A 20,114-nucleotide genomic window follows, 5' to 3' on the forward strand; every position below is an offset into this window, starting at 1 on the left:
CATTTTTTTTTAATAGTAAATATTTAAAATATATTAAATGTGCAAATTAACATTTATTTCCTTATTCAATAATAATTCCAATATTTACCTGAAAAACAGGGAGAAAGGGTTTAAATATTAAAAACAAATTTTATTGTTTAAACAAATTAACCTAAAATTCATCATTTTTAATTTTAGTAATTTTTTTCTGAAAGTTTAGTATCTAGAAAAATAAAAATAATTTTTTATTGTTACTTAGTATACTTCATTAGGACCCTAATCACTCTCAATTCTCATAATATGAGAAAAATCTGTGACATCATATGTCGTTTTCATATGAAACGCCCCATATTGTAAATTATTGTATTTTTATGAAAAAAGGTTAATGTACCAATTTGTGAACCGATTAGTATTTGTCATGAATACGCTATAATACACTCACCTTTATATGCATCAGCTGTTTGAAAAGGTAAATTAATATTAAATCTCATAAATACTAACTTTAATTTATTATACTTTAGTTTTTTTTGCTCTGATAAACTCTAAAACGTTAACCTGTCAAATGACTTGATTGCTTGCAGATGGCAAAATGCAAAATTGAATTATTAAAACATGTGTTTCATAAAATAATGTTTCATGACAACAAAATACCTACGTTTCTGGATAAAAACTTACTACTTACAACAGTATATTTAATTGATTTCTATATAAATTTGCACATATATGCGCAAAGTCCACAAATCGGTACACGTGCATAAATAGGGACATTTACCTTAATACAAAAGTTAAAAAACATTAAAAATAATTTTTTAAATATGGGATTCCTAATTAGCGATCCCGAAAATCTCCGAGTAATCATTTTCATGAGTTAAGTTCAACTTTTTTAATTATTTCGTTAGAATTATTATACAAAATAAAAAGGTAGGCAATATAGGACGGAAAGTAAATTTGAAAATCTGTCCGTAAAGCCAAAAAAAATGTATGAAACTTATCTGGTTTGTAATTTGAAATATAATGTCTTTTGGTAAGATTTTTGTAAGTGATCCATCACTTGAGCAGCAGTGATCCACATACGGAGAAAATTTTATCTGTAGCTATTATGAAGACTTATATATATATGTTAGGCTCAAATCCCGAAAACGCTCATTGAGCAAAAAAATCGACCACAACGCATTCTCGACCCTTTAATGTATCAAAAACCCGAAATTCGTGTCGTGGCACTATCAAAAACGGCCATAACGCATTGTGGCAAACTCAAACGGTCAAAAAGCAAATTTCGTTTTATTTATCTTCTCATATTGGACCGCGACGCGTTGTGTCAATAAGAAAATGCCACAAAGCGTTGTGGGCGTTTATGCAATTCTACACGGAGAAAAATGGATAGTTAAAAGTAGATAGTTAAAAAAATATAATCAAATTTATTATCTGTATAGTTAGAAATACTATCTTCCTGAAATATTATATATTCCCGTTTAGTATATCTAGATAATCAAATTTATTATCCTGGATAGTCAACTTGCCGAGCGCTTGCGCAGAAGTTTGATTACCGATTACAACCGTTTTCGAATGAGTTTTTCTCTGCACACAGGCACTTTTTACAAAATCTGACAACGTACATTTGTCACAAATGTTTTTAATTGTCTGCATTCAAAAGATTTTGTTAATCCATGCAGAAACGCGGTTACAGGATTGGAAATACAAAAGGAATGTAATGACAGGTGGCTATACATATGTTGCAGCCACTTTGCCATTAGAGGGCAGAAGCATGCAGCGTGCGTAAAGGATCAGCTGTCAAAATGATTCGCATTACATTGCTATGGTAATTCCAATCCTGCAACCGCGTTTCTACAGGAATTGTCAAAATCTTTTGAATTCAGACAATTAAAAACATTTGTGATAAATGTACGTTGTCAGATTTTGTAAAAAAGTGTCTGTGAACAGAGAAAAATTTGTTAGAAAATGATTGTTTACCAATTTCACGTCATTTGAATCGGTCAGTGCCGTGTTTGTTGGGTGATAACTGCTAGTCGCACATTATCGAGAAATTTAAGAGACCATCGAACACCGTTATGCAGTTTTATATTATTAGAAGTTTAAAAACATTGCCAAGTTTTTTTATACTGAATTTCAGATATAATATTGCTTAAAAAATATATAGAACTTACGATTAGCAACATAACCTTTAAACCTGTCAAAAGGATTTAAACATTTCAAGGGTACCGTTAAATTAATGTATTTTGTTCTTTAAAATTTTCAGATTTTCCATAAAAAATTATTTATCCAGGAAAAATGTTCACTAATTTCTAAAAAAAAATTAACTTTTATCTTTAAATATTTCTTATTGATCAATTTAGATGTGTATAAACACAGCAACTTGCGTTTATTATCTAGGATAGTCAAAGTAAACATCTTGGATAATGGCAGTTAGTATGTAAGTTTGATTATCCCAAGATAGTAAATTTAACTATCTAGATGGTTGTCCTATAGTTAAGTATCCAAGATCGTCACCCTGACTATCTAGATAGTAAATTTAACTATCCATTTTTCTCCGTGTATAAATCGAAATATAATAGTCTATTAAATTTAACTATTTAAATTACACTACCGTCCACGAGTATCAGGACGACTGCACATTACACTATGGAAAAACATGCCATCACTTTTTCAATCATATCTCGGAAATAAAAGAAAATTCAAAAAGAACTTAAATACTGTTAGAAAGGTTATTAAATTTTGCGTAAAATATGCCGTTTTTGAAGTCATTTCGTTAACTATTTTTTGAGTTGTAGAGTGAGAAAGAAATAAAAAAAATTATCAAATTTTCTCATTGATTTCTCAATAATTCTCAATGATTTCAACTTTTTAGAAAATCTAGAAAAATTTAGATAAAATTTTTCTAAAAACACAGAAATCTTCGTTAGAATTTCAGCTCCAAAATAAGCTTTCGAAAATTAAAAAAGGTTAATCCGTCTTTCATTTATCATTAAAAGTGTGAAGCCGTTTTGTGACCGATCGGTGCATTGAAATTCAACTTTACACACTAAAAAAAAAGTTTTACTTTTAGCCTGTTTTCGAGGCTGAATTTAAGGTGTAAACGGAGTCAGCCCCATTAAACAAGGACAGACTTATGTGAAATACATGGGCTGAATTTAAGGTGTAAACGGAGTCAGACTTTTTTTTTCCTGTGTAGAAAAATTTTATCTAAATTTTTGAAAAAGTTGAAGTCAAGAGACAAAAATGAGAAAATTTGATAATTTTTTGTATTTCTTTCTCACTCTACATCTTAAAAAATAGTTAACGAAATGACTTCAAAGACGGCTTATTTTTTTACGCAAAATTTAATCAGCTTTTTAACCGTATTTAAGTTGTTTTTGTATCTCCTTTTATTTCCGAGATATGATTGAAAAAGTGATAGCATGTTTTTTTATAGAATCGTGTGTAATCGTCCTGATACTCGTGGACGGTAGTGTATAATTAGTTTATATAAACTTTTCTGTACTTTAAATTTTCTTTAAGCAAAATTTTCATTTTCCTAGAATATAGACTGTAAAAAAGCTGAACAACTACAAGTTCTATACCTTCATATTTTTCTACTTTAAGATTTTTATAAATTAAAATACAGTCAAATAAAAAATGTCTTTCAAATATTTCTTTAAATACTAATTTCTTGTGATTAAAATTTGTTTAACAAAAAACTCGAATTATTGCAGTTCTGATAAGTGGAAGTTCTAAGATTTTTATTTCGATGCCACAAAAATTATTGCAATTTCCTGGTGGGGAATAGTCATGCGTCCCCGCCTATCTTTATTGTTTCCAACTGTTCATATTATAAATTAATTGAAATATTTATTAAAAGTTTACTTTCTGCTTGTGATACAATCATATAATATATAACTATTGTTAAATCATTATCCTTTTCTGTATAATATTCTAAAAAGTTACTTTATTCACAGATTGTTAATGAGTATACTGACTGGGAAAGAACTGTGCAGCATCCTGTGAATATTAGAGATTCCTGTGTGCAAGCTCTTAGTGACGCTCAATATGTAGCACCATTGGTACAAATGGGAGATTTATTTACGTTGAGGCATACGAAAAAAATGAATTCGCCACACTCACTGCAAGTACATGAAACTGATAAGGAACCAGTTCCAAAAACTTACTTCTACGTTTTTGACTATCAAACTAAAGATGGTGATTATCCACAGGTAATTTATAGTTTTAAAATTCTTAATATATATACGTTTACTTTTAAAATAAATGAAGAAAAAAATTTTAAAGTCATTTTTTGTATTCATATTTTTAGAATATTATTTAAAAAAATTTATATCAAACAGAAAGCTATTTTCAACATTTATTTTATTTATTTATACACTCGTCTTTTTGCCTTAATACTAGCGTTTACAAGTGTCCCCGAGGAAATCTTCTTACATACTATAAACTTATTCTAAAGTTTTGCGCCTACGGAACGACTTGAAAATTAGGAGTACTCGCATTTGCCTGGACCACCCGTCTAATGGGTTTTCTCGCCAGTGGAGAGGGAAACTGTAGAAAACCTCTCCGAGTACAACCGGTTTTATCGACAGTCGAGTTCTAATGGTGTGTACCGGACAATAATCGACAGTGCACATCATTATACCTCGACGTCAAACCTCCCGCTCAGATTGTCTCACGTGCCGGAAAAATACCAAGCCAATTGGGCGCGAACCAAGGGTACTTACCCTTGGTCCTTAAACGACCGCCAATGCGAGGCATCTACTATCCGACTGAGCTAATCTGTCGGTCTATTTTCAACATTTAACATAAATTCATTTGTAAAATAATTAAAGCTTTTAAGGGCATGTCCAGGTTGTGAAATGTAAACAAACGAAACACAAAAAATCTCAATTTTGAAACAGCCTTTTCTCCCACAAAAATTGACGTTTTTACATATTCCTTACGAAAATGGAAAATTGGAGTGTCAAAGTTTACAGTGAAATCATTTTTGGCTAAAAAATAGCATTTAAAAGCAAATAGTAAAATAACCAATTAAAATGACGACTAAAATAGCATTTTTGACGCGTCGCGAAAAATAAACTGTTTGACACAGGCCATTTTCGGCACTCGCCCCGGGTTAACTCCCGGTTAACGGTGATTGGTTAGATCCAACAGAATGTTGTTGATGATTGGATAATTGTTAACTCGGGGTTAACCCTGGGTGAATGCCGAAAACGGCATTTATCAACCGCACGGATGATGAAGAAGTCGGCCCTGTCAGCGATTGGACGATCAACATGTGGAAGAGGAATTTTTTCCCTTTCCTCCTTGTAATTACAAGGGGAAAGGGTAAAAACTTGTTCATCATCCGTGCGGTTGATATTGGGACCTGAAATCACGTGAAACTGACCCACCCCTTAGCCTTTTTGTGGCAACCATCTTGGATTTTATCTTTTTCTTGAACGTATATCAGAAAGAGACGAAACGAAAGATGGCTACCACAACAAGGCTCTCACTAGATGGCGTATCGTAGTATTTCAGATCCCAATAGCCAAACACTTTTCGTTTTCGCGACGTGAACTTTGTAGCTCTCGGCGCATAAGCAGTAGACGGTACTACGAACGCATTGACAACACCATGCGGAAGTGCACATTTTGTTTTAGATTAAAACTATTAGTGATAAATTTTGCCCAGTTTTTTATTCCTGTTACTATTTTTTGTTTTAATATCAATTGTAATGATATTCTACTTTCTGTTCCTAAATAATTATCAAGAAAAGAGAGAAAGAATAGGAATGTTTAGTGTACTAAAATTTATCAAGTTATAAATAAATTGAACTCTAATAAGAAAGATATTCTTTCATAAGAATAGAAATGCCACTTTGTATGAATACAATTTTTTATTTCAGAGAATGGGTGCAGTGCATGGAGAAGAACTTTCATTTGTTTTCGGTGCTCCTTTAGTAGAAGGAATAGGATATTTTCTTAAAAATTATACGAGAGCTGAAGTTTCATTATCAGAAAGCATTATTCAATTTTTCGCTAATTTCATTCGTACAGGGTAAGAATAAATCAAATTTATGGCTTGCTAATTTTTTTTTAATAAATTATAAATTCATTTCTTAATTTGCTTGTATATGGGTGATTACCAAATAATTTTTAGTTTTTAAATTTAATTTCGTCCAATTGAAGAAGTGAATTAAATTTGACCCTCAGTATATTATATTTCACTTCATATAATTATTATTTAAATATACATTTCGATGGAAACTGTATTATGTAAAATGTGAAGATTATCCTCAATAATCGCTCGAAATCATAGAAACTTTATTTACGCAGTCAGAGTCATTGTTCGTGTTGCTTCATATCATCTCGACTAACTATTATTTATTAATTAAATATTGATTATATATATAATCAATAAATTTTTTTTTGATAATTATATCACTTTATATTTATTTATTACATATGTAAGAATATTAATTTTGTTTTAAATTTTTATAGAAATCCAAATGCTGCAGAAAATTATGTGAAAAATGATGCAGTCTTGCCTATTAGTAGAGAACGTAGCAGATTTCGAAACATAAACTGGGAACAGTATGATCCAGTCCATCAAAAATATTTGGAAATTGGTAAGAATTTGATTTCAAGAAACGACAAATCTATTTTAGAAAATAGTTTGTTTCTGCAAAGCCACTCTTATTTTATCGTTATTTGTCCCTTCACAATTTATTATGATAATATTATGATATGCTATTTACATCAGTGAACAGGTAATCAAACGATTTATTTTGTTCTCGAGTGTCTTGTTAATTCGGTACCAGTATACAACACTGACAATTCGGATGCTCCAGACCAATTTTAAGACCGAATTTTCAAAATCTTTTATTATTCTTTCGGCATTGGCCTTTCTGAATGGTGCTATCTCTATACATTTATCTTCGAAAATCATTATGCATTGAAAACCCAATAAAAAACCTAATAAATAAATTGTCCTTTGCAATGAAACCATCACAACCAACGCTACGGACCACGGCTGTTGTGCAACTGAAAGACCCGTTAATCCAGTTGCTTTTTGCTAATCAGCCTTTACTCTTTGGCAAGTGTTACATTCTCGTACCAATTTGGACAAATCCTTATATATTCCAGGCCAGGAATAATTTCCTGAAAGCTCTACTACTAATTCGTTCATAGATATATATGGATTTCACTATCCCCATGAAGCGACCCGGGTACAAATTTGAAATGTTTGGGATCAGGATAAAACTGCACAAATAGTAGTCCTATTAGATACAAGCGAAAATACTAAATATTATTAATTTATTTAAGCAAATGTAAAAACTGGAGGGAGTCAAAGTATAAACTTTTTGTCTTACATGGTAAAAAAATGTGCAGTTTTTTTAAGGTAATACTACACTTTAGAACGCTCTTCTAAAAGACCAAATTTTGTTTTGTTCAGGCTTATTTCTAGATTAAAACACCGTTTGAACCAAAATCCTATCAAGCTGCGGTTACACCTCTGCAGGCTGCCTGCCTGCGCAGGCAGGAGCAACGAGAGTAAGGGAGAAGTTTGAAGTCACTGACTCTCTTACTCTTGTACTTTACCATGCCAACCTGCAGGCAGGCAGGCTGCCTGCAGAGGTGTAACCGCAGCCTCATTTCCTTTTTTCGAGATATCGACCTTTTCATTTTTCAATCTTTTTCTGCTAAGTCGAAGGTAAGTAAAACTAATTTTGTTGCTGTAAAATCACAATAATAATAATGTATTAAAAATAATGGATTATTATTATAATCTTATATAGAAACGTAATTTAACAACATTCAGTGTTGATCATACTTCAAAAATTTTTTACAGTAAGTTCAATTCAAAGTCAAAAAAATTTTAAAAGGAGTGACAATGAGTCACCCAGGTACTAAATGTACTCACGAAGAAAATAGAAAAAAAGTATGTGCACCATGTGATAAGATAATTTTGTTTGATAAATTAATTTTTTCGATTTTTGGAAGACGTATATAAAAGGTATATTATGAAACTTCTTATAAAAAACGATTAATTTCTGAGATGACTTATATTAAATGCAATAATTTTACTATTAACAAGAAGGAAGATATACAGTTTCTTAGTAATTCCTATTTTCCTTTGCTTAATAAATTGAAATAATGGTTATAATTCATAATATTTCGATTGCGGGTAATTGACCCCATCGACCCCATCGACTGTATATAACGCGAAAATTGTCACCGGCTCAGTCAGTTTGACTAATCACTCGTTTTAATATGTTTGTGATTTGTAAATTTAAATATTTTATTTTTTTGAAGTATTGCGTTTATTTATGGTTTTTAATTTATTGACGTGATGTTTATTTTGTTGACTTTAACTAGGTAAAAATTGTTTTTTTTTATTTTTTGTTTAAATTTAATTTATTTAAAAATTGTGTTGTATTAATTTTTATATAAAAAAATTTTCTATTAAAGTGACCTGATGATGGTGGCGAACCTGACCACCGAAACGTCGTCTATTTTATAAAAAAGTAAAAGAGTGTTTTTCTTTTACCTTTTATATACGTCTTCCAAAAATCGAAAAAATTAATTTATTAAATAATTGTGGAAGAATTTACTAAATATTTAAATAATTTTGTTTGGAAAAAAGAAATTAGAGCATTTTCTTATAAATGCGAAGCACGAAAAGTTAATTCAAGACTTTTATAATTCTGATTTTTCTTTGACGGATTCAAAATACCCGATAAGTATATGTTCAACGTGTCGCAATACTAATTTAGAACACGAAAAAGAAAATCTTAAGAGACCTCTTCAAAAAATGCCAAACTATGGTGACATGATTTTTCCTATTGTGACGAGAAAAAATAATTACGAATGTTATATTTGTTTGACCGGTCGAAATCATCCAGGAACAGTATAGTAATCGAAAAAGAACGGGGCCATGTACACAACCTTTTGAATCAAATTGATCAATCTAATGGACTTAAAGGAAATTCTAAAACAAACATCACCGGTTTCCCGGAAAAACAATAGTCAAAAGCAATAAAAAAATTCACTAACGTTATGTTCATCTTGTTATCAAGAAATTAGAAAAGGTATATCGCATCAGTGTAGATATCTTGCTGTGGCTAGTGAGAATGTGAAAAATTGCCAGAAAAGCAGCAGGAGCAAATTATTTCTTCAACTATCAAACGAAAAATCTCTGGTCCAGCAGAAATTTTGGAGGCTGAAAAAAATAATTCCATTCACTATAATAACGGTGAGTATCTTTTCTCTACGAGGGGATCAAAGATGAGAATTCTAGTCAATTCAGAAAAAATCGAACCTGAAACCAAATTTTCTAGTGAGTGTTTGAAAAATTTCCAAATTATCATGGGAATGTCAGACAAAACATTGAAAAAAACTTTAAATTTTTTAAGGTGTAACGTAGGTAGAAAATCCGTACCTGTTTATTACGAAACGCAAATGACTTAAAATTCAAAAATTCTCGAAGACATTTATAAAGAAGAAGTACTAGAATTCGATGTTAAAAACAGTGCTACAAAAGAAAAAAGGCCTGTAATTTATGCCGATGCAGAAGAATTGCTAGACTGTATTATCACAAAACGAAACTCCATCGGGAATGTTAATGTTAAAATAATGGCAGATGGAGCTCAAGGATTTTTTAAAGTTAGCATGTCAGTTCTCTCAGACGATTATGGAATTCAAGAAAATCATATAAAAAAAGGCATTTATATTCAGAAGAAGGTTCAACTGGACAAAGAAGTATACTGACTAGTGTTAACAGATTAATTATGTTATGCATAGTTCCTCGAAAAGAAGAGACGTACGACAATGTGAAGCTTTTATTTGACTTAACAAAGCTAAATAACATTCCATTCAAGTTTGCTTCAGATTTTAAGCTTCTACTTATTGTTAACGGGCAGCAAATAGCCTCAGCATCGTTTCCTTGTCCATTTTGCTTTGTACCATTAGCTAACACAGCCACACAAAAAAAAAAGTTCTGATCTAAGGGTCTCACTATGTAGACTTTATGTTTTTTGGGTCGCTGAATCCGAATCCGAGGTCCATTTAACCTCATCAGATCAGGATTTTGACATAACCTCAAAAAATATGGCGGACACCTTTTTGAAAAGTTCATTGGATTCGCTTGAAATTTGTTACTCGGGGGTTTTTGGGGTCGCTGATTACGAATTTGAAGTCTGATTTCAAAAATTCAAAATGGCGGATCCAATATGGCGGACACATTTTTGAAAAATTCATCGGATTCGCTTGAAATTCGTTACTCTGGGGTTTTTGGGGTCGCTGATTACGAATCTGATGTTGGTTTTTCAAAATTTAAAATGGCAGATCCAATATGGCTGACACAGACATATTGGATCCGCCATTTTGAATTTTTGAAATCTGACTTCAAATTCGTAATCAGCGACCCCAAAAACCCCAGAGTAACGAATTTCAAGCGAATCCAATGAACTTTTCAAAAAGGTGTCCGCCATATTTTTTGAGGTTATGTCAAAATCCTGATCTGATGAGGTTAAATGGACCTCGGATTCGGATTCAGCGACCCAAAAAACATACAGTCTACATAGTGAGACCCCCAGATCAGAACTTTTTTTTCTTTGTGTGGCTGTGTAATTTAAGTAACAAAGAGGAGGTTAAAATAGTTTGTGATTGCACTGATGATTATACACGACCCGTTCATCACGTTCCTTCTGATTTAAAAACTTACGGACATTTAAAAAAAGACTACGACAAGTTTTGTAGTTTGGGAGCTAAAAAGAAGTTAGCGAAGAAATCCCATATAGTACAGTGAATTCTTCATTATTTATTGAAGACGATGACGTTTCCGTGATTGAAAAGTGCTTTATCCCCGAGCTACATATTTTACAAGGTTTTGTGAATCACCTCTTTCGGAATGTACTTCTTAATTTGCTTGGTAAGGAGAAGGCCTTGCTTTGGCCCTCCAAAATGGGTCTCCTGTCAAAAGAATATCAAGGCGAAATTTTTGAAGGTAATGCATGCAGGAAACTATTGAAGGAAGCTGACATACTAAATGATCCTGAAATTTATGGAAATATTGGACCCCTTGGAATCACGCCGTTTATTTCTGTATTTAAAGCAATGGACAAAATCGTGAATCTCTACTTTTCAACGAAGAAAATTTCTGCTAATGACGTCAATGAGATCGATAAGCACGTCAGTGATCTACGCAAATGTTTTCAGGCAACAGAAGTTTCTGAAAGTTTAAAAATACATGTTGTATTAGAACATTTGTCGGACTGCTTGCAATTTCTGGATGGAGATGGTCTAGGAAAGTGGTCAGAACAATGTGGCGAATCGATACACCGAGTTTTTCTGGACCAGTTTTGGAGTAAGTACAAAATTAACAAGATTGACCACGAATCGTATTCGAGAAGGTCAAAACAGGCAGTAGTGGAATTAACACATTTTCAAAACACATTTGAGTTTTTTATAGTTTAATGTTTACATGTTGTTAACTAATAAATACTTTTCAAACTTTTACTTAACTTTACTTTTCTTGCAATCTTCCAATACCCGTTTCAATACCCGTCATTTCACTTTCCACTCATTTAAATATATGAACCTCAATAAAATTAATGGTAACATTTTAAAAAACAAATATATTAATCAAAATATACTTCTTTAATATACTTTTAATAATAAATTAAGAAAAATTAAAAAAAACATTTTTAAAATTCAGTTGAAAGTGCGCTTTTGGTCTGATTTAGAGAAAGAAAATTGAAAACCTTAAACATATAAGCTTAAGTAATACTTGAATAGCCCTAAATAAATAATTAAACTTTTGTGCTTGCCAAAATTGACATAAATAGTTTTGCTTCACAATTTTAGGAATGAAACCGAGAGTTAAAAATCATTATCGTGCACATCAATTATCTGTCTGGTTGCGGTTAATACCAGAACTACACCGTGCCGGAATGGAAGATGTTGAGCCAAGACACAATTTATTTAAAGGATATTCAGACCAAAATATGTATGATGGCTTAGTGCGGCCCGATCCTTTACACAGACTGGATGATGAATTCTCAAAGAGAAACTTAACAACTGATGTATCGACTACAATCGACTTGAGTATTACAACTTGTGTTGGTCTGATACAAAGTACGAAACTTCAAAATATTAATAACTCTACTACAGATACACTTGCCAGTTTGGATGCTGCTGGGTAAATATAATATACATATTATATTCCCATGTGGAAGAATTTCTAAAAAGTTTTCAGAAGTAGGTTTCACGGAGAAAAAGGAATTGTTGTGGTAACTAAAAATTAAGGGGTTATATACAGTCAGGCGGTCGGAAAAATGCAGGTTTTCGGGATTTTTTTTTAAAAGGAATATTTATTTATTAAAGCGAAAGTTTTACTATAATGTTTTACATCTTTTAAGTTTAAAAAAAATATTTCATTTGTAAAAATTTTTTTTTTTGGTCTCTGTACCTTATCTCACAAGATAACAATTGATAGAATCATCTGAGATCAAAAAGTTAAATAGATTCTGTTAGTGTATAAAAAAATGTAGTCTTTGATCGTTGGAATTAAAAAAATATCACTTTTTGACAAAATGTCAGCCAAAAAAAAAGTTCATTTTTATGAAACAAAAAATCGTATTCAAATGTTGATTAATATTATAATTTTTTTTTAAAAAAAACTGCGATCAAGGACAGCAAAAAGTAGTTGTTGAGCTTGTGTGAAAATCAGAGCTAAATCGGTTCAGCGGTTTTTGAGAAATCGTGTTCAACGACTTGAAAAACATAGTTTCGAGAAAAGTGAGCTTAAAGACCCTGCCCTGCTCTACACCCCACGGCGCGCCTTTCTAGTTTTGTCTGCAACTTCGAAAATATAAGTCCTTAAGTCCACATAACAATTCTGGATTGTCAATATAGAACTAGCAATTCTATTTGTTGTTGAGACAGAAAATAATTGTTAAAATAGAATTGTTAACAATTAACCTGTCAGTCCAACAAATCCAAATTGTTCCATCAGCAATCGGTGGGAGATTTGCTTCTACAACAATATGAAGTTGTAAACTGAACAGGTTGATTGTAACTAATTTGTATTGTTGCTAAAACAAGATACATTTGTATTGACAACAATGCGAATTGTAATTTCAACATTCCTAATTGTATCAAGAACAAATCTACTAATAACAATCCAAAAATTGTTTGCACAACAACACCTTTTTTCTCCGAATTCGGTGCACATCCAGAAATTTCTCTAAAATCCAACCACATGGGATTTAAATATCTAATAGTTAACAATGTAGTGCTATTTAAACTTTTGAATACTGCAGGCTTATTCGTATGCTTTGTAAGGTTACAGTGTAAGTTAATTGTAGACTTAAGGTAAACTTACAATTTTTGCCATAGAGTAGGCTTACACAGGCCATATGGTAAACTTACACGGTAAAGTCTTGGTAAGCTTACATGGTTGAGTCACTGTAATCTTACAATTATTAATAAATAATTTTTTTAAATATTTATTCGCTAATATTTATAACCTTATGTGCTAATCTCACAATAACCTTACAGTGACTTTACCTTGTAAGCTTACAATGACCTTACCATGTACAAGCGCGGATCCAGGGGGGGCCACAGTGGCATGGCCCCCCGAGAATTCAAACTTCCTGGAATTTTTTAAATAAAAATTCCATTCATATAAGGTCATCAAGCTAACGTCTAGCAGATGCCCCCCCCAAGAACCTTGTCTGGATCTGCCCCTGACCATGTAAGTTTAATATGCAGGGGCGGCGAAACATATGTGGAGAGTGTGGATTACTCCACACACCAGATCCATTCGTGTATGGATTTCCACACTCTAAATATTGAATTAAAAAAAATTGTTATCATTATACACAGTCACACTCAGAAGAATATATTACAATTTGTTAAACATTTTAATAAAATAATTTAAATGTTTTGATGTTTCCGCGCCATCAAAAATTCACTATATATCCCAAATAGAAATGTCCGGAGCTATAACGGAGTTAAACATCGGCATGGTACAGACGTCCAACTCAGGACGTCTGTACTGACTCTCGAAACCCGAACAGTACTAGCAGTACGAAAGTCAGTACTGCTTTACTGTTAGTCAGTACTGGGTCAGTACTATGCCAGTATTACATTTCTACTTGGGTAAAGAGTAAATTAAACTTAAAAATGTACTAGTCATAAAACTTTAATAATAAATTAATATAATATTATTTTGAATATTTAAAATTACTAAGTGCTTTGGCCTTTCCCCCCACACCAGCTCCACACACCACTGAGACCTGTTTCGCCGCCACTGTTAATATGGCCTTACTGTGTAAGCCTACTGTATGGCGGAACTTTTAAGTTTAGGTTAAGTCTACAATTAAATTACGCTGTAACCTTACAAAGCATACGAGTAAGACTGTAAATGTTCTCACGTAGGAAAGATATCGTGCTATGGGGATACTGTTCCATAATATGGACGAAATTATGAAAACATTCCATATCTGGGACCTTCACCTTATATTATGTCTTCCTCAATAATTCATTTTACTTTACTGTTCTTACAGATATGCTGCATATTCTACAGCACTAAGTGTAACAATAGCAATAGGTTGCAGTTTACTTATTCTTAATGTACTAATATTTGCTGGTGTGTATTATCAAAGGGATAAAACTAGAATGGAAGTGAAAAATTTACAAAAAAAGCGAATTTTGAATCAAGCTTGCGGACCTAGGACATTCAACGAGTTAAAGCAGATACCCCATTCACACTTTATTGATAATAATCCTATTATTGTGGATGTTGAAAATGAAATACTTAGAAGGTAAATCTAAAGTAATTTATACTACAGTTGGGCACGGCCCAAAAACATTACAATCTTTAAATCATAATTTTTTACATTCTCAACATATGAGAAGGAATTTGTAATTTCAAATGTCAGAAAATTAACAAATATCACATTCGAAACTCTTGCATATTTTTTAAAAATTATAGAAAAAATTTAAAACTTATACAGGTATTAGTGTTGTTGCGATACGAGACGAGGCGAGAATTCTATAAATATCGTCTTGTCTCGTAATTTTAAGGCGATTTATCGCATAGGATCGTCTCGAGCGTCGAGAATCCTATGCATTATCGTCTTGTCTCGTCTCGAACGTTGAAAATGCATGGAAATCAAGATTTCTCATCCTCGTGACTCCTCTCTCGTCTCGTATCGACTTAACGATATTTAAAAAAACACTGTCTCGTCTTGTCTCGTGCAATGGTTTTCTCGTCTCGTCTCTCGCCATTATCGCGGCAACACTAACAGGTATCATCATTCAAGTTTCATCATTAATTGAGGGTCTATTCTATTTATTAATAGTAGATTTCCGTAAAAAAATAATTTCGACTTGTTCACAATTTTTCTAAAATTCACTCTTTCATTCACAGATTTTAATAATCACTCAAATGAGAACAATTTTCGTATCACTTTTCGACGTTCATCAACACTTTAACAATTATTATTATTTCTTTACTTTGTCCCATGAAAACCACGAGAACAATAATTAAAGTACAACGCAATTCATACAATTTTAAAGTTAAATAACAATTATAAAGATAAAAAATTTAACAATTTTCAACCAGAAACAAACTTCACTACTTTTAAGAAAGCAAAAGTCTAACAATTGCAGAATAGTATTAAATAGAATAAAATTAATAATTTAAAGTGTATTTTGTTAAATTATTAAATTATAAATACAATTTCCTTTTCTTTAATTTTTGTTTGCTTTATCTGGAGAAAATTTAAGAATCTGAGCAATATTTTTTTAATTTGTACACATTGTGCATATTCTTCTTTAAATAGATGAAAAATACAATTATTTTGATTTATGTTAAAATCAATTCAGTAGGTGGTACAGAATTATTTTTTTTAATATTTAGAAAGGGCATGTCTCAGCGGTATTTAAAATGTTTCAAGACCACCGTGACTAACTTACTTACTAACTAACTATTTTACTAATAAAATAACTAACTTTCTATTGTTAACTTTAAGAATGATTTTCTCAAAAACACAATGTTGGACGTAAGGTCCCTTTTAAATTATTAGGTCACGCATAGGGCTGAAACCAATTAATCTTTTGATTACAAATATTCTATGGGCAAAGAAATTTACCACCGCGGGCATAGTGGCGCAAGTGTTTCAAAACAAATATGGCGTTTCCACGATTCTTTTTACCCTTTCGATCCCAGTAAAAAAAGAAGTATTGAGTGGAGCGTTTAGGAATTGAGTGAAGCTCTGAGCCAATACGGATTCGAGTAAAAACCGTATAGGGACGTTTGACTCAATCTTTTTTTCATCCGCCGAATACGGTCTTATTTTAGCATTAAAATTAAAATCACATGAGCAGAGTACACATTATAAATTGAAAGCACAATTGTCCTGGAATGTAAAAATGCCGATTTCGATAAGAAACAATGAATATTTGTTAAAAATTGGTAAAAGCAAAGTTTGATAAGCGCGACTGAATTTACCACGTGAATAAATGAATTGGTAAGTTTAAATGGACGAAAAGAAATCTACTGTTACCGACAGAAAGTTCCTAGAGAATTGTAAAACAATGAAATTTCATTGTTTTGTTGAATTTACCACAATTCTCTAGGAACTTTCTGTCGGTAACAGTAGATTTCTTTCAGTCCATTTCGTCCATTTAAACTTACCACTTCATTTATTCACATGGTAAATTCAGTCGCGCTTATCAAACTTTGCTTTTACCAATTTTTAATAAAAAATAAAAAATATTCATTGTTTCTTATCGAAATCGGCATTTTTACATTCCAGGACAATTGTGCTTTCAATTTATAATGTGTACTCTGCTCATGTGATTTTAATTTTAATGCTAAAATAAGACCGTATTCGGCGGATGAAAAAAAGATTGAGTCAAACGTCCCAATACGGTTTTTACTCGAATCCGTATTGGCTCAGAGCTTCACTCAATTCCTAAACGCTCCACTCAATACTTCATTTTTTACTGGGATGCTGTGAATCGAATTCCATGACTTTTATTAAACGCGAGCTATATTGACAATCTGACAATATACACCCATGGTGGCAATTTTTTTAATTCACTTCATGTCCACTAGTGTCGCATAGCAATTTTAATTCCCCAATCAAATATCAGTTATTCCTGCAGATGATTCTTCTGTTTTTCTGACTACTTTACACGAAGAAACCTTTGAGAAGTCTGTCTTCCCACTGCATGGGAAGTCTGATCGCCCGCCACTGGGTGCGTAGCGTTACCGCTTTCGATAGACAAGCTTTCCAAAAAGTTGAGAAAATGACAACTACTGGGTACGTGGATCAACTAGTTTAAGAGTGGAGATGAACAAGTGTCGTGGTGGCGCTGACGCATAACTTTCGGGTGAGCAGACTACTTAAAGGTTTCTCCGTGTACATGTCGAGCGATTCTCGATCAACAAACTCTCGATAAAATCGAATATGTCACCAAAGTAACTATTAAAGTATTTGAATTTTAACTCTCATCTTTATAATAATATAAATCTGGAAACTAATATTTATTTAACTATACAGTTAATTAATAATTATTTTATAGGAAAACTTTTACTGCCGTTGAGCCAGGATCGTAACACTTAATTAATATTAATTAAAAGATAGACTGATGTGGAACCTAATTAATGTATCATAAAAGGGTAAACAACAAATTTTGCACGTCAACACGAAAGTGAGAAGGAATTACCTTCGATAAACTTGAACCAAAATTCAACATGTAAAGTGGTTACCTAAAGACTGGAGAATTTAGCGAGCTGCTTTCTGATTAAGATGTGACTGACTCCTGAGAAATGGGCCACTATTAGTCCATGTCTTGAAAATTTTGATTCTTTTCATTTGTGAATCGTAAAAATGGTGACATTAATTGATGAAATACTTTTGTAATAAATAGTGCGCGCAGATTAATATCTGAAACACTTGCGAATGATTCTAATATTACGTATTTAGAAATCAAAATGAATGAAAATCATTGATGAATAATTTAAGACTTATTTTCAACAGCTGTACGGATCACTAACTTACTGTATAGTATTAAAAGTCGACGCTAAAATTTCTTTGTTAAATAAGCACTCCGTTAATATATATCTTCAGTATAGTGAATAGCATTTATTACACGATTACAAAAAATTCCAGTCTTAGTAAAATAAAAACTAAAATAATTCTAAATTTAATAGAAAAGACATTAAAGAGATTTTTGGTGACCGTGAGATAAACTATTTACTAAGTTGTGAAAATATAATATATGTTACATTTTAGTATAAAAAATTATGCCACTGATTTTCTCGCAATAGATCAATTATAAATCGCAGCCTTTTAATTTGAAACTTCCAACATAGAGACGATGAAGAATAATTACAATTAATAAAAGACTATGCATAATTGTAAATTGTATGTAGCCTTTTTTAAATAATGAAGTGAATGTCGCAACTAAAACCCATCTTTTGTGAACATAAATTAGGAATATGATTTTTAATTATTCTAAGTCAATCATCACACGCATGATAGTGCTATTAAAATTGTTTAGGATTAATTATGTTTTACAAAAATCGCTCAAATTTTTACTTACAGAAAATAATAAGGTTGCTATTAAGGACTGAAAATTATGTTACATTAAGTAATTTTGTTTTGATTAAACAATTCTTTTCTTTGTAAGGGATACGTTTTCAAATAAAACATATTCGAAAACTCAGTAATATTTAATTTCATTAATTGGTGAATATTAGCCACCAACATGGAAATAAAATTCTTTTAAAACAAAAAATACCCATTTCGTGAGATTTCCCCATAAATGTTCAATTTCTTAACAATGGGACTGAAAGGGTTTGATATTTCATATCAAAATATTTTAATATGAAAAGAATTACTGTTAGCCTTTCCAAAACTTTACGTTTTATTGAATATAATTAAAGTATTAAATTAGTTAATTATCCAGATGGTAATTCAAATTTATTCAACTTTATTAAACAGAATTTTGTTTCTTATTAGATTACTCTGCGCTGCTTAAAGATACACAAAGATAGAATTCAATTTGAATTTATGTTTAATCTATTTTCATGAACCTTATCAATAATATGTAAAAAATTGTCTCCAATATTTATTACATCCTGCAATGAATAAAACTTTTCAGCCGAAACACAATGTGATCCTTTGATGATTTTTGGAAGAGATTCCTGAAGAAAGGTACCAATTGAATATTTTGTAGTTTCTTCCCATGTCTAAAAATTTTAAAATCATTTAATAGTTTCATTTATTAATATAATATAATTAACTTAAGATTTATAACGTTTAAGATTGAAGAGCTGGATGCAATAAGGGGACGAACGCGTGATTGAAAGGGATAATACCAGTCAGGTAGCAGTGAGCGGCTCAAGGCTTGTCACTGCTACCCGACTGGTAGTATCCCTTCCAAGTCTCGCGTTCGTCCCCTTATTGCAAATTATTAATAATGTATTGAACGACTTTTCATTGCTTCAATTTCTGCGACGAGAACTTGTGCATAAATATTAAGTGCCCTTATACATGAACTTATTCTATTATGTTAACTTGCTTTTTTTTACCGAATCGATCGACGATCGTTTCCATTTGCAAATTGTGTGCTACACTTATGTTTTCAACCCAAATTAATTTTATTAGTCTGCGGGACTTTAGGTTTCAGTGCGAGTGCTATTCAATCTTATCCGTTTATCTTAATGATTAATTTTAGAATATTGTTTAGAGCTGTGCAAAATTCGAACCGAACCGAGTTTAGTTCAGTTTTGGGGCGCCGAAATGTCGAATATTCGACATCCGAACTGGGCTAGTTCGAATATTCGAATATTCGACATTCGAACTGGGCGAAAAAATTCGAACAGTTCGGTTCGAATTATTTTGCACAGCTCTAAAATTGTTTTCACTTGGAAATGTAATCAAATCAAACACTAATATCAGACAGAAGGATTTTCAAAAATATCTAAAAGAAATTTTGTAGCAATTTTTTAATTTTTGAAAGAAATTTATTTTTGCATTTTTTGAAATAACTTTTTTCTTTATTAAAATTTCTATTAATTCTTGTCCAAATGATATTACTGGCATAAAAACTAATCGATTCATGTATATAAAG

The 20,114-nt window shown here is 31.6% G+C and overlaps 2 protein-coding genes across 7 annotated transcripts in view; one reads left to right on the top strand and one right to left on the bottom strand.

Annotated features, from left to right (window-relative positions):
• Positions 1-18,693, top strand: part of LOC122502936 (neuroligin-4, X-linked) — a 60,629-nt gene extending 41,936 nt beyond the window's left edge. The window contains exons 8-13 of the mRNA XM_043613288.1: positions 3,933-4,187; positions 5,864-6,015; positions 6,459-6,586; positions 11,826-12,159; positions 14,531-14,788; positions 17,559-18,693. Coding sequence (XP_043469223.1) covers positions 3,933-4,187; positions 5,864-6,015; positions 6,459-6,586; positions 11,826-12,159; positions 14,531-14,788; positions 17,559-17,592 — 1,161 coding nt within the window. The 3' untranslated portion in view covers positions 17,593-18,693. The remainder of the gene's footprint in view (positions 1-3,932; positions 4,188-5,863; positions 6,016-6,458; positions 6,587-11,825; positions 12,160-14,530; positions 14,789-17,558) is intronic.
• A 301-nt stretch (positions 18,694-18,994) lies between these two features.
• LOC122503032 (protein PTHB1) overlaps positions 18,995-20,114 on the bottom strand; it is a 96,496-nt gene continuing 95,376 nt past the window's right edge. For all 6 annotated transcript variants that reach the window (XM_043613436.1, XM_043613433.1, XM_043613434.1 and 3 more), the window contains one exon: positions 18,995-19,230. In XM_043613436.1, coding sequence (XP_043469371.1) covers positions 19,039-19,230 — 192 coding nt within the window. In that variant the 3' untranslated portion in view covers positions 18,995-19,038. The remainder of the gene's footprint in view (positions 19,231-20,114) is intronic.

This window comes from Leptopilina heterotoma, unplaced genomic scaffold, assembly GCF_015476425.1.
Source record: "Leptopilina heterotoma isolate Lh14 unplaced genomic scaffold, ASM1547642v1 Lhet_24, whole genome shotgun sequence".
Taxonomy (NCBI): domain Eukaryota; kingdom Metazoa; phylum Arthropoda; class Insecta; order Hymenoptera; family Figitidae; genus Leptopilina; species Leptopilina heterotoma.